Below are 15,879 nucleotides of genomic sequence, written 5' to 3' on the forward strand. Positions count from 1 at the left end.
CAACTATGTACCTGGTAAATGCTTTCTTCAGTATCAGGATCACGAATTGGTTCATGTCCAGCCTCAAACACAATGTACTGTTACATCAGCAGCCAGAGGTAAAGGACACAGAAAAAAGGAAAGGAAAGAAAAGAAAAGTTCTGAATTTCAGATTTATAGTTGAAGTTAATCAGCAAAAAAGAAGTGAGAGTACAGACAGACTTGCAGAAATTAAAGGTAATGCAGCATGGCCTGATTAACATCAGAGCCAGACATCTTCATCTGTTAAAGCTAACACAGGGATGACTGTGACATCAAGATCCAACCAGGTCATTGAGTGGGTTGTCATTTATTTGACTGTCCTGTTGCATGGATGAATACAATTCATATATTTTTCCTTTTCTTACGTTCTTTATGTGAGCTAATTACATAGGTTGCTAATATATTTTAATGCTAACATCCAAGTGCCCTGAACAAGACACAGATGAAACATTCTGGAATCTTTAGTTCTACTGCATGTGCTAATTTGGAAATAAATTTGTAATGAGCATGTGAAATCTGGATTACCTTTGTCAATATATTAAAATGAATTAATGTATAGGAAAGCACATTCTCTTGTTAATATCCTATAGGTAGCCCAGGAAACATTTCACCTGCTCATACCTCTGATATGAAAGGTATCATGCTGCTTGAAAGTCGGTTTCATTACAAAAACACTTACCAAGCACCAAAGATATGACGTTGGTAAATGCAATTTACTGTGAGTAATCAAAGGAGCTAATGACAGTTGAGGTAGAAGTCATGAGGATAGAAACAAAATAGGCTTTGTTAAGCAAATGTTTCTAATGTTGACAACAAAAGTGCAATAGACAATGTTATTTGGATGTCAAATTCAGAATTGAGGAAAACATTTTGTGGAGCATAAATGTTCCTAGTAGTAGCTTTAAATTAGAAATGTACTTAAGAGAATTAATAAAAGTTGTAATACCAAAACAGTTTAATAGATAAATGCTTGTTGTAGTTTAAGAGAAAACTTGGCATTACACAAAAAAATTATAGTTAACAGAATGAATGCATGTTTTCCAAACACGTATGCTCCCATTGCAACATTTGGATGATGTTTATTTTAATAATTTGAACTGCACATTGCTTTAAAAATGCAATAGGCTCATTGACATGGTTGGTAATTGAAGCTCACACCTACCAAAAATTCATACATTGTAGGCTTGCAAATCAGGAAATGCATCTAACTATTTAGTTTCAAATTTGTAGGAAGACAGTTTTAAAGTAAAATAATGTAAGCCCTGGTGGAAGTCAAAAAAGCTGACCTTTGCAAGGCTATTGCATGAGTGACTATTGTCATAAGCTCCACTGAATAAACAAAAACAAAATAAGAGCCAAAACATTACAAATAAAGTGGGAAAAATCAAGGCTAGTGTGAATAAAGCCATCTAATGTAACACTCATTACAACAGACAGAAACAGAGGAAAGACTTCTTACCCCAGCACAATAATGCATAGACGCTGGGAATTGCCCTTTTCATTGAAGCTTATGTAGCACATTACATCTACAGTGCAGAACCATTAATGATATCCAAATAATCACTTAAAAAAGGTAACAGTCATGAATGGCATTCTTTGTACCTGCCCAAAACTACAAACTAAGGCTGCCCATATACAGCAGAAAGCATGGCGCTGAAAGCCATTTTTGAGATTTAATATGGCATCTTTGTTTAGAAGGCAAAGAACCTAAGGGTAGAAGAAGTGGCACAAAAACACCAGGAATTCTTTGAACTTGGGAAGAGTATGGGGAGTTTAGTGCAATATAAAAAGAGGCACTAGGAAGACTCAGCTGGCATACAGAGACGGAGAAGATAGTACGTAGAAGATATTTGAGGATGGCATAACTCTACGACCACTAAAAAGAGGAAGTTCATAGGCCATAGCAGAAGCCTTGGGGGATGGAGGAGGGTTCATAGGGGTATGAGGGATATGCCAATGACAAACAAATAGAAGTGGAAGACAGGTAGTCAAAAGTGAAAAAAACCAGAAAAATGTGTGTGATGGCAGAAATGTAGAAATGTGAAATTTAGTAGAATGGAAAGAGGAGAAGAAATTGAAGGAAAATGCAGCAGCATGGAGCCAACTTGGGAGATGTGTGACAGAGGAAGCTAAAGTCATACGGCACAGAGAAGGAACACAATGCAGGTAAGTGAAAACAGAGGAGAAGGCACAGTGAAGTAAAAGACAAGAGTTCTAAAATGGACAGAAGGTGCATGGGCAATGCACAACATATCTAGATGGAGCAAGTTAGGTCAGGGTGGTATGTAGGCAAAAGGAGAATACACTTATACATAAGACTTGAGGAGATACCACATTTAGCACTAACAATCCATTCAGAAGCTTATGTTTTTTTATTTGAACTCAGTGATTAAAAAAGCAGTACTGGGGTAATTGGTATAGTATGGTATCTAGTACATTTTGTCATGGCTATGGCTTATTGGGTTATGGACCATAGGTATTTGAATGATCAGCTCACTGTTTAGTGGCTTTCAAAAATGTAACAAGTTGTGACAAATTGACTGTAAAAAAAACAATGGGATTTCAAGGTTCTGAATTACTCCTTACAGGGCAACATTTGAATGGTGTATGGACATGCCTTTCCTAATATTTATGACACATGTACAAACATATATATTTAAACATTTCTTGAACTCTGCAATATTAACTCAACCCACTAGATTTCCAGTAACTTATAACAGAAACTGAGTGATACGCTGAAGTATAAACTTAAGGTACAATATCTCTTCTGCTACAACCATATCATCTAAAAAGTCAGACTCTTTTATTTCCAAAGTAGTTATTTACTACAAATATTTTATTTTCTGAATGTCTATTTATCACCCTCACATAAATACATTCTGTGCAGTAGATTTCTCCATAGATGATTATTCCTTTTCCTAGACATCTTTCACTGCATAGATAATTGTTCCTTTTCCTAGACATCCGTCACCTTCCATAAATGATGACCTGAACAACAAGTAGTACTGGGGCAATTGTTATAGTATGTTATCTTGTACATTTTTAAATCTGACATGGCTATGGTTTATTGGGTTATGGCCCACATGTTTTAGAATCAACTCCCATAAATGAAGACAGGGGCACTGAGAGATGGCAAACTGGAATGTGATGAGAGCTCCTGTTGCATGCACCTAGTTATTTCTATTTTTCTGTGTTCTACATATGCTTTAATTACCTGGTACACCGGATCTTCCACATCTTCTTCCAAAATTGTCTACATCCAAGAAGATAGGAATGAGGGCAGGAAAATAAACAGCAAAAGCATAATAAGAGTGATCAAATATGAAAGGACAGAACAGAAATAGAGAACCTTTGAGTAGAAATACAACATACCATTATACCCTTAGAAGTCATAGTTTTGACAAAACAAGACTGCTCTTCATGTATTTCACAAAACATATTCTCGTGTATCGATAAACAGATGACTGTAATCTACTGTAACATAAAAATGAGTTTGAAATCTATCTCTGTACCAAATAATATTCAGAAATATATTTAACCCTAGAAACACTTTAGATATCTACACCGTTATCATCACTCCTGGCAGTAACCCAAATCCACCTGCAGACAGATGTTCCCCTCTCATCAAGTGAAAATTCTCCAAATCATCGAGGCAGCTGCAACATAATTTGGTTCATCTTCTCCACACAAAAGAATCGCTGAAACACTGATACACAGCCAACTGAGTTTTGTAGTTAAGGTATTATCAGGGCAGACCCACATATGCACTGAAACCTCTTTAAATTGAGAATTGTTAGTACCTACGCAGACATAACGTGCAACTGAAAATGTAATTCACCAGGGTATCAACATCAGTAAAAACCTTCCCCCCAGCTACTGTCTCAATACCATGTGCCAGGATACTACTTAGCTAGTTTGATTTAAAACGTTCAAGTTGGAATTTATAATTTTGATGCTCATTTATGATTAAATACCAAAAGATGTGTCTTCATCTATATACCTGGTACACAGCTTGTTCACATTGCTTATCCTTTTGTGCCTTTTTCTCAATTTCTTCTCTCTGTTTTAATTCATATATAAGCTGAAAAAGGTCTCGCAGATCCAGAATTACAGGCTCAGCCTAGGAAAAAATAATCAGAATTGTAGAAAATGGTTAGCTTTGCTTTGGTGCATGGCTTAATCTAAAGATTGCATAGAATTTTTTATTAGTTTCAAACTGACGTTCATACACAGATACTGTGAAGTACTAAAACGTTCCCACCTCATCAATGACTGATTCAGCTCCTGGATGACAGTTGGAAACTCATTCAAATGGGCTTCTAGAGGCTTCACACAGGTAAAATGTGATGTTTTAAGAATATAATTTGTAAAATATTTGGTGCAATCTAACTATACCAAAGAATTTGGGCATTTAATGAATAAAATAAAAGACCAAAAATTAATTTTATATCTCGAATCCAGATGGAGATAACAATGTTTAATTTTAATAATATATCTCAATGCTTTCCTACTCAAGTGCTTACCCTGCCACACTTAGCGTTTAGGGCCTTTACACTGTCAGGACAAGCTATACATTAAACCTTTACATGTCCTACTTCTAAATAACATGCACTCTGCTTATTGGGCTGTAAAGGACCACTCAATGGTGACCTATCAATATTTATAAGGAACATGTAGGCCTCTCAAAGGCTATTTTGACAGGTCAAATTTGCAGTTTTAAAACTGCACTTACAGGGTACAGTAGTAGTCCTGCAGTCATGTTGTACACTGTTACTCTAGTGGTGGCACAATGTGTGCTGCAGTCCACTAGTGATATTTTACTTACAAGCTTGGGTAGACTTTCTACCACATTCTAGGGATCAATTCAACATATTTGTTGGCATCAGAACAAATGCAGCAGTGTGCAGAATCCTAGTACCAGCAATAAAACCCAGCAAAAAGTGGGAATGACCATGCAAACAGGGGCATAAGGGAATGGTTTTCTACACTTATGTTGATAAATTGTCCACACAAATATTTGCCTTAGAGTCCCCTCCCTATATTGACTAAGTACGCCAAATGCATTTGGGAATCTCAAAAAAGTTCCAGCTTCCCAATATACATATGGAGTTGTTATATACTGAAAAGATAATTATTGAACCAACATTCTTGGAAGTCATAGCATAGACTATGTGGGGTTTACTGCAGATGAGTGCTATGTAAGGGTAGGGGAATTCTTTTTTATGTACAAGTTCACAATGTTGGCCCATAAGAAAAGTTTAAAACATAATAAAATAAATATTGACAAGATTTGCCATTCTGTATAATAGTCTAACATTTCACAGTGATAGCAGGCAGAAGTGCAGGACACCATATTTAAAATAATTCAGAGAGAGTTTAAAGCATCCATTATCTCAGGGATTACTATAAAGAAATATGCTTATTTGTTTAGGAAATGACTTTTGCAGAACACCCGCTATTTTAATGAAAAATTGCTATTACTGGTATGTACGAATTATCCTTGGTTGTTAATCCTCTCTTCTGTTGAATTGTGGATCGGTTGTTACGAATATTAAGTCTGGTCCGTCCAAATATTTTATTGATCTATAATAGCTAGGAAACAACTAACTGTGTTGTAATATATGTATTCATTGCGAAGAGATGTGTCCTATTGGCTTGAGCAGCTGTCCTTGGAAATCCACACTGTGTGATTATGGACTCATTCATTCATCTCCCTGTTCCTTAATGTGTGTAAAATATATTTTTGTCACCCTCCCCTAAAGCATGCACATTATCTTGTAGATTGTCTAGCTATCCCTCACATAATCTACAAGATTCTGTTGCTTCACAACTGGGGTCACTCTATATAAATACCAATCCATACATACCTTTTTTGGATAACCATTAGCTAATGATAAGTGGTTCAGTGAATGTTGGTCTGATTAAAGTCATAGTTTGGAAATAAATTATATCTAGATTCATGAGATACTGTAATAATGACTTTTTAGATGTCTTTTAAGCAAAAAAACAAAGATAGATTAGCAACATAAAGGTGGACTGATTCAGGTTGGCTTTACTCCTTAACTTTCAGGACAAATGCAGCACTCGCTGTCATAGGTTGAGATTACACCTGTTTGATTTGCCACACATAGATAACATTGTGAGTTCATATGATATTCCAGTAGAACTTAGGGGCATATTACCAAGGGCCATTATCGCCGCATAAGAGGGACTTTTTCCCGCTGATGCGGCGATAATTTCATCGCCCTATTACCAAGCTGTCGCTAACACCAGTTAGCAACAGCTTGTAGGTGATAGCGGACATTTAGGGGCCCACTTTGCATATCAGCGATAATTATCGCTAATGACATGCAAAATGGGAGTGCCAAGATGTCGCTAACATCGCTATCTCCGATTACCAACTTTTGGAAATATTCGTGCTGAGCGCAAATATCTCCAAAAGCTAACGCCTGCCCTGAGCAGTTCTTAGCCATGTTATCCAATGGTAGGTGGATAACATGGCTAAGAGCATTAGCTCGGTATTGCATGAATATCGCTGACTTTTCAGTGATATTCATGCATTTTAGCCGATTTTTATCGCTTAGGAGATGAACCTTGATAATAGCAAGGCTCCTAAGCGATAAAAATAGGCGAAGCACGGCGATAAAATTATTGCCCCTAACCAAGCATAGCGATAATTATCGCCTATGCTTGGTAATATGCCCCTTATTTTCTATTGGAACTGCAACACAGCATGGGCAATATGGTATATTATTCCCGTCCTGTCACTGACTATGCTTAGTCACTACAGTTCTTAAGAAGGTCTATCAAGAAAGAAATAGAGAGATGGCTGTAAGAAGATGCATGGTGCCCACAATATTTTTTGAGAATGGCATTGCTGATATTTTAACTCTGGACAGTAGGGCACTGCTGACCCCCAGTGTGTGTGCTCTGATCCCTAAAATAAGACAGAAGTGGATAACTCCTAAATAGTATATTTACCATCCTAGTATGGTCATGGTATGAGGAGCCGATATATACCAATGGCAAATGCTCCCTGTGAGCTGACGCTCATAATGTGCCATCCACTAAGCTGACAAGGAAAACATGAATTCTGGCCCATAGGTGTACCTTATAAGCTGCAACTTTTAAACCTGCAGAGAGCCATTTAAAAATCCTCTTTTTGATAGAAAGGACTTCTACTTTTAAATTTTGAGTAAGTGACTCCTAAGTGTGCCTTGCTACTTGCTAGCCACACATTTATGGTGCCAAGTATGTGAGGTACATGTGAAGTAGTGTGGCTCACTGGTTAGAGGCGGCAGACCCGAGAGCAGAGGACGGCCCGGGACCAGGGTTCGATTCCCGACGCGGCAGGTTTCCGGACCAGGGTCAGCGGACTCGATAATTCTCTCGCCTCGGTGCCCACTCTGATCAGCGATCACACTCGGCAACTCTGGGCACTAGCTTGCCTCATCTTCACTAACGGCCCCACCAGACCGCCGGGGATGCCTGGTCTCACCCTGGAGATACCCATTAAGGGACCATCTCTCAGGGAAGCCAGGAAGGGTTTCGCAGCGGTCGAAGCGCGGAGGTACCCCTTCGGGAGTGAGTCCTGCGCTATATAAGCACACAATTAATTAATTAATTAATTAATTAAAAGTATTTAAGTGTGGAACATAGAAGAATGTAACGTTGCCACGGTCCTACATTTACTAGCCCCAAAAAGCTATTTTTAAAGTATGTCACTGTAGCTGTTCATATAAGAAAGATTGAAGTAGAATTAACATGCTATTTTTGTAACTTTGGCTTTGAAATACCTTACTCCTTGATGCAGTGTACTCAGAACACATTTGGACCTGTCGAGGAACAGATGAGAATTAACCTTTTTATCTGTGATTTGTTTTTAGATTTTAGGGGCTGGACCTGGTCCCACGTTTGCCGAGGACTGATAGTGGATTACAGGGACAGCAAATTGACTTTTCCTGGAGTGACTATTTTGCCATTGACAAGTGGACCCAGGCATAACTGTGCTGGTGAACTGTGCAGGAGTGGGACCTGGACTCTAAGTGTTGTCCTTGGGATACTGGGAGCCTTAGAAGCGGCTAAGAAGAAATGCAGCAAAAAAAAATAGGAAAATGGGTTTCGAAAATTGATGGCCCCTGGAGGACTGAGACAACCGTCTCAACACTATCCACTCCTGGCATGACCTCAGTGGGCAAGAATATCAGGTTGATCCAACTCAGAACTTTTTGCCACAAGAAACAATGTTTAAAGGGACACTCATGGCTAGGAAATTGGCTTTGGTGTAACCTTCCCGGATACTGCCTACATGGTTGTCCCACTGAAGGCTTCCAAGAATCAAAAAAGAGAGAGCAAGTCTCATTGCAGAAGTTTCGACAGGCCGAATACATGACAGCCATGTGGACGATGAGAAGACTTTGTCAGGTACATCATTTGAACTTCCCTCTTGGCCAAGGGTACTCGACATCAAGAGGACTTCATCACATACAGCCTTTCATCTTGCTTCTGAAGGATTTTGACTTCCAGAAAAAAGTCCAAGTCAGAAAGTATTGTCTTTGATCAAATCTCATACCAGGTGTTTCTGGCTGCGGATGCATTACAGTCAGCCTCAACTTGTGTATAGGTCCTGTCAGAGATGCTATGCTGTTTCCAGGCAATTTTTTACCTACAATTGTTAAAACATCTGCTTCCACTGATTTTAATATGTTTTGTCATTTTTCTTGTTTTATAGTGTTGTGTTTTGGTTCTAGTAAATACTCAATACATTTTCCTTAATTTAAGTGTGCCAGTCCTGTGCCAAAGCTACTGTGGATTGATTGAACCCAGGCTTATTTATTGAACTTCTCTAATGGACCAGACAGGATTTTGGACCTATCACTGGAGATGGACTTACATATTTCCAAACAAATAACCCATTTTGTTGCAATGCCCAAAAACATGGCAATGGTTTGTTTTGCCTTTTAAATCTTTAGCCTCAGGATGCACATTATCCAATGACTGATGTCACCATCTTTTACCACAGTCTTCAGCTCTATATCAAACTTCAGCGAAAGACTTATAATTAATCCAGGTTCACTGCACCTACATCCTTGCATTGCAATCTGCATTAGGTAGGTCTCCTTATTCATTGTGGTTTTGCCTATATGTTTAATATATATGCTTTTATGTTATATACCTCTTGTAGTCTGTATAATAGAAAGTATTCCTTAGGAATAGCTCAGTCTGAAATGGCAGACAATTTACTATGTCACTTTTTCTTCCCTAGTTTCCTTCGTCTACTGATAAAATGAAACTATAGATTGAAAGATGGCTCCGTGAGTTAAGCACACACTCCTTACATCTGCTGTCACAAGAAGTTCAATTCCTGGCAAAACGAAGAAAGCCTTCAATTCTTCCACAGTAGTAAACCAAGTAGCACCAACTTACGTGGCTAATAAAACCTATTATTTACAATGCTATATTCACAGATACAAATTATTATGATGCAGTACATTTGTAAACAATGATTATAATTATTGATGACTATTATTGGAATAACCTGCCTACAATGTTATTAAGTAAACATAGCCCATATTTCTTCCATCTTCATCTTTTAGTCTTTATTTAGACAATGTTGTCATAAAAGAGATCACATAGATTATGCAGTTAAAAATAACACAATACATTTAAATAAACAATAAAAGGACAATTAAAACGTATTCTAGCAACATGTCATTACCTCACATCTATGTCAAAACTAACCCTGGGCATAATACTACATTACGCTAACGGAGAATGCAAAGTTTGTACTAATTAACACTTCATAAATCGCACGTAGTACAGTAGCACAGTACCAAAACTGTGCTTAATCACGTATCGTAGCAGCTAAATCAACAACATCCTCAGATACTTTGAACAAGCAATTTTACATGCTTGAAAGCATATAACCAAATCACAAAAGTGAACTTTTACAATGAAAACATTAGGCAATGAGAGAGCTGATGATTTTGGGGTCCCCCTAACCTAGGTGGAGGACCATGCAGATGCCTTGAACACAAAGAGCATAAACAAAAAGCACATTTTGTTGAACTTCAGTGGTGGTCCCATCCTCTTAGGACCACCCCAAGCACAGTTATTGGTGAAAAAACAATCCCAACCAAAGGCCCTGCAAAGCTTAATGGGAATTGATTAGCAGTTGGCAGTGAATAATATAGTATCCAATATCAAAATAATTCTACAAAGAGCTGCAGTTCACCTAGTCGTTACTAGATGTCCCTCACGAGTCAAATGCAAAGCATTGAAATTATTCTTACATCAAGCTGCAGTTCCACTAGTCGTTACTAGATGTCCCTCACGAGTCAAATGCAAACCCATTGAAGGTCTTTGTAGAATTATTTTGATATTGGATACAATATAATATTCACTGCTATGTGTACTACGTGAAGTTCAAAGTATAATAAATGAAGCTACGTGTAGTGCTGCTAGGCAAACGACGCCCAGGCCTAGTCAAAACTCTTAAGTCACTACCACCTAGTAGATACAAGGTCCTGCATCAATGATGCAGCATGTAGCAGCCGTTCTGGGGAAGCTGAGGGATATGATGTGTGGTCCTGTGTCAGGGATGGGTCCAGCAGAAGCAGTTTCTAAATGGCTGCGAGGAGATGAATCAGGCTGTGTCAGTTCTGCCCATGAGACCACAGATGGCCTGGAAGAGCACCTTTAGGCCCAATTCCAAGGGTTAAGGACTGGGGTGGCGCCACTTGTAGGGCAAGACTCACGGCAAGTGGAGTAAATGTGCTGGCTTCAGGACGGTTGGGGCATTTTCAGTCCTTGAGGCTCTGATCTGGAGGCCAGGTAGCAAGCCTTTGTAGTCACTCTGGTGGTCCTGAGATCAAGATGCAGATACAGTCATTTCACTTGGGCAGCAGAGCAACAGAGTAGCATTCCTTCTTGCAGAGCAGCACAGCAGTCCTTCTGTGTCTTCCACAGGTCCAAAGGTGTAATGAAGAGTTGGATCTGAGGGTTCATTATTTATACCTGGTGCCCACTTTGAAGTAGGAGAATGTTCTGAAGGTTTCCACCCCAAGAGATGCTTGGACTTTCCTGCCTCACTGCCCTGGCCCCTTCCAAGACTAGTTTCAAAACCCTTTGTGAGTGTGCAGGGCAGAGCTTTTGTGAAGTTCAAGTGTGGAGGGTCAAGTCAGGGATGGCCCATCCTGCCAGTTACTATTCCCCTTCTTGCCACTATCTGGGAGCAATGCAAAAAGACCAACTGCCAGCTACACCTAGTCATATAACCCAGGATACAGACACCAGGCACCAAAGGGTTAGGACAAGAAAATGCCAACTTTCTAAAAGTGGCATTTTCAGATTGGTTACTTAGCAGCTGACTTTACCATTAAAGAGGGTTTTAAACTATAGTTCATTAGACCCCAAACTCAATATTCTTATATTCTCCCAATTGAAAGTTATCTTGTGGGAGAGGCAGGCCTTGCAGTCGTGGGAAAAAATTCAAATGTTTCACTACCAGGACATATAAAAGTTACAAGTACCTGTACACATTTTAAAATACACTTCACTCTGCCTGTGGGTTGTTTAAGGCCTACCACTGGGGTGACTTATATGTATTAAAAAGGAAGGTTTATGCCTGGCAAAAGGTTTATTGTGCCAGGTCTAAATGGCAGTTTAAAACAGCACACACCGATTGCAATGGCAGGCCTGAGACATGGTTAAAATAGTTTATAAGTGGGTTGCACAATAAATGCTGCAGTCGCACTAGTAGTATTTAATGTCCAGGCCCTGGATGCATGTAGTACCACTTTACTTGGAACTAGTTGGGTGTAAGCCAATTTCACCATGTTTAAAGGAGAGAGCACCAGTGTTTTTAAACTGGTTAGCAGTGGTAAAGAGTGCAGAGTCCTAAAAGCTAACAAAAATGGGTTCAGAAAACAAGAGGGTGCAGGCAAAATGTTTGGGAATGAGACTGCAGAAATGACCATGTCAACAGCATGTTGCATGTGTTCATTGTAAATCTCACAGACTCATTAATTTAATCCTTCTTTGTTTGGAATTTGTCCCACTCACTGCTGGCATCTAAGTGCATTTCTATTTATTATGCCAGAATACATAATAAAACAGTTGACATATAGAAACCACTACCTTTCTCCTGACTAAACTCATGCGCCATGTAAACATCTATGGTCTATTACAATTAAAATGCCTGTAAAGTAACTATTAGTCCAGTTACTCACCCACCATCCCTTTCTGTGACTCCATCAATACTAATGAAGTCCCTCGCTTCCCAGCAGCTAATTGAGGCCAGGTGCGCGATCGCCCATTTGGCTCAAAGGGCTTTAGACCCTGCCGTCATGTTTGATAGCGGGGCTGAAGATGCATTGGCGTCTGTCCCAGGGGAAGTCTGGGCAAAGTATGGCTCTAGAAAAAAGCGTTGGAATAAACATTTCTTTTTTACGCTTCTCTACTTATCTTGCAGTTGCAATGTGCTCAAAGGAGGTGATGTGGCTCACAGGTGATTCACAATTTCTAGGACATAAGCCCCACAGCCGGGGTTCAAATTGCGTAAGGCAGTGTTGTTTACTCGTCACCAAATCGTCTTGATTTGCAATTGCATTTATATAGTGCTTGCTACTCATGTGATGGGTAATAAGCGCTAAAGGAGGAGGAGTGTGGCTCAATGGTTAGAGCGGCAGACCGTGATGCAGAGTTCTGGTCCGGGACCAGGGTTCAATTCCTGCCTCGGCGGGTCTTGGGCTCATAATTCCTCGGACCTGATTTCTCGCCTCGGTGCCTATTCTAATCATGGGTCCCACGCTGCAACTCTGGGCAATAGCTTGCTTAACCTCCACACCGGCCCCAACAGCGCTGTGGATGCCTGGCTTCACCCTGGGGGTGCCCAGGAGTGGACACTTCACAGGGAAAGCCAGGAGGGGTTCCACAGCGGTATGAGTAATAGCGCCAGGAAACCGCTTGGTGACAGTGCGCTCTACAAATACATTTACATTTACATTTACAATAAATCCTAAAAAGGGAAGAAAGAGATTTTTGTTTTTTTAATTAAGTGACCATAGACAGTACAGACTTTTCTGCTAATAGCATCTTCCATGGGGGTGTCATGGAAGTAGTGGGAGGGGTTTGTTGTTTTGGTTCTAAAGAGTCCAAGCACTGGCTAAAACATGTAAAATGATGTTGACAAAATTGGGATGGAGTGGGTGAAGAGCAAATAAGGTCAAGGGTAGCAATTCTCTGGGTAAAATGTTTCTGGCTGCCTGCAGTTTTTATTTGTGGAGTTTTATATAGAGCAAACCGGGCCCAAAGCCATCAGGGTGCTTTACCTGAGCACCATATTGCATTACACAAAATCAGATTTGTTTTGCCACAAAGAGATTAGGTGATTTGCCTAGGATTGCAGGTTGTTGAATTGATGCTGGGATTCAAGCTATGATTCCCAACTAGGGGCAGACAGAGATGCAGGAGAAGAATTGAAAATGGCACGACCTACCTCAATACCTATCCCAGCTTCTTGACAGGCCTGGATGCACAGGCCTAAAATAAGCTGAGATATTGCTGGGGATCCTGCTCCTGCTGCACTGTGTGGCTTTTCATTGGCTTTATGGAGACACTGATGTGTGCAATGACAGCTCCATTTTTGCAGATATACTTTGCTGCCGGAGGCATGCTCAATGTGTCTGCTAAATACAAAGGATAGTACCTGTGTGAGGGATTGTAGTTGAACTACAGCCCTTACTTGTGCAATCCAGACATCCATGTACAGAGTGTTCTCTTCTGATGCAAGACACTGTAGCTAGATCATGCATCAGATCTGCTGTGTTTCGACCTCTCACAGTCTACCTCCCAGAAGGCCCTTGAGGTAATTGGAATTTTTATGGTCAAGTTATGTCCCCTAACGAGTACCCCACCGTCTCCATGTACGAGTTAAAGTGCATGTAACTTCCCTCCGCAACCGAATTTAAAGACGCAAATACATTTGCGTCCAACGTTAACATGTCCTCTTTCAGATCCACCATGAATGGATTGATAATTCAGTTCCTAAGTATGCCGTGCCACCGTCTTTACATGGTGCACTTTCACGTTTTCCTGACTCTGCCGAGTTAGGCCCTAATTCCTGCCATTGAACCACTTTTTCGTCTCTGTCTCCGAAACCTGCAACGTGGAGATGAGATGCATCCCTGACCTCTGCCTTCCTTCCTGCCAAGCGAGCGGTGCCCGGCTCGGCCTGCTCTGCCTGCCAAAAACAGTATTTTACCTTCATGTTATCAGCGTAGCCGGCTCAGCCTCCTCGAAAACACATTCCTGTCTAGTAAAATAAGTAAACAGTTCCCCGGCTGCAGAGTAAAGGGTAAAGCCTTCCTGTCCTCCTCATGTAATTCATTGCTCCTGTTACCATGGTAGGCCCTGGCTCTGCGCATCTGCACCTAGACACGCATACATTCAGTGTAGCATAGCCTCTGCCCGAAAGATCTTTTCCTCCAGTATAAACATCCTCCAAACATCAGATACCAGATATGTTTTAGGTACAGGTCGATCTGACATGCCAGACATATGCCTCTTCTCCACTAGTGTTAAAAGTCAGACTCTTAGTCTACGTCAACCACACGTCACATTAGTTGCGCGCGCATTCAGGCCAAGGGTTTCAGCTGACTCTGCAAGAATTCTCTAAGCATCCACCCACTTATGACACTTTTCTGTGACGTTTCTAGTTCACGCCTCTGTGCACACCCACGTTCACGCCTTTTTGCTACGCACATGTGTTCTTATCATATACATTACACTAGTCACGCCTACTGTATGCAATGCTATTGTGTCATTTTACTATATATGCCATGTACTGTGAATAAATCGTTGACATCTTTCCTGACATCTTCCCTTGCATGCTCGAACCCTTGTATTGATGGAATAGATCTCCAATGACTCGAGTCATTTGTCATTTTCTGAATTAAAGCCCTTTAAGACCTAGACACCCCGGACTCTGCCTTTCATTTTGATTGAGCTATTCTTGTACTTATAATTATATGGCAAAAATGATACGGTAAATTATTTACCACATAATTTGGCACCCGAATAGGGACCCCTCCCCCACCCCACGCGCCGGAGATGCGTCGCAGGCCTGGCCCCCTGCCTCGGCCGTGACGGACCCCAAGCGCTTCCGCAGGATTTCCTGTAACTCCCTCAGGCCCACGGAGGTGACGGAAACTGCGCTCGACATCCATACGAGGCGGTGAGGAGTGCGGAGGATCCCGACCAGAGCCCAGCCGAGAGAGCAGCGTCCGAGGTGTCGAGAGGCCCACCTGTAGTGCCGAGGCACATGCGTAGTGCGCAGCAGAAGCAGTGACGTCAGTCCAGTCCAGTCGAGTTTCCGAGGCCTTCCGTTCCGTGCTTCCCGGTGAGTACCGTTGCTGGGGACGCATCAAGACGGGTGCATTGATTTGTATCCGGTCAAGACGGGTTTGGGTACACAGACCCGGTCTGCACTGTTTTAGCAGTGTATCTGTACTGTTTAGCAGTATATCAAGTAATTCGTGCATCCAACAATTCAGTTTTGTTCTCGTTATAGAATTAGTGGGTTGTCAAATTATGTTCGAAATGTTTCAATGTGTTTGATGTCGTGGTATGAGTGACTGTTTGCATATTATATTGTGTTCATTGTTTTCGTGTACATTTCAGTGGCAGAAATGCCTTTATTCTCGAAATTACGACAGATAGGAACTAGAAAAGGGATACTTGAGGAAGCCGTTCCCATCCCACCCAGGGACACTCCTGGGCATTTTATGTACCACAAGCACGGCTTGGATGCCATTTTATATCTCGACCTGTGGGTAGAATACACGAAAGACTTAGCAG

The 15,879-nt window shown here is 40.8% G+C and overlaps 1 protein-coding gene across 15 annotated transcripts in view; it reads right to left on the bottom strand.

Moving 5' to 3' along the window:
* The window catches only part of DAB1 (DAB adaptor protein 1), a 1,411,149-nt gene that overhangs the window by 110,886 nt on the left and 1,284,384 nt on the right, over positions 1-15,879 (bottom strand). For 10 of the 15 annotated variants that reach the window (XM_086952877.1, XM_086952914.1, XM_086952849.1 and 7 more), the window contains 3 exons: positions 4,022-4,141; positions 3,236-3,274; positions 12-77 (listed from right to left, as the gene is read on the bottom strand). In XM_086952877.1, coding sequence (XP_086809003.1) covers positions 12-77; positions 3,236-3,274; positions 4,022-4,141 — 225 coding nt within the window. The remainder of the gene's footprint in view (positions 1-11; positions 78-3,235; positions 3,275-4,021; positions 4,142-15,879) is intronic. The other 5 variants (XM_086952885.1, XM_086952858.1, XM_086952932.1 and 2 more) reach the window with 2 other exon arrangements.

This window comes from Lissotriton vulgaris, chromosome 1_1 (assembly GCF_964263255.1).
Source record: "Lissotriton vulgaris chromosome 1_1, aLisVul1.2, whole genome shotgun sequence".
Taxonomy (NCBI): domain Eukaryota; kingdom Metazoa; phylum Chordata; class Amphibia; order Caudata; family Salamandridae; genus Lissotriton; species Lissotriton vulgaris.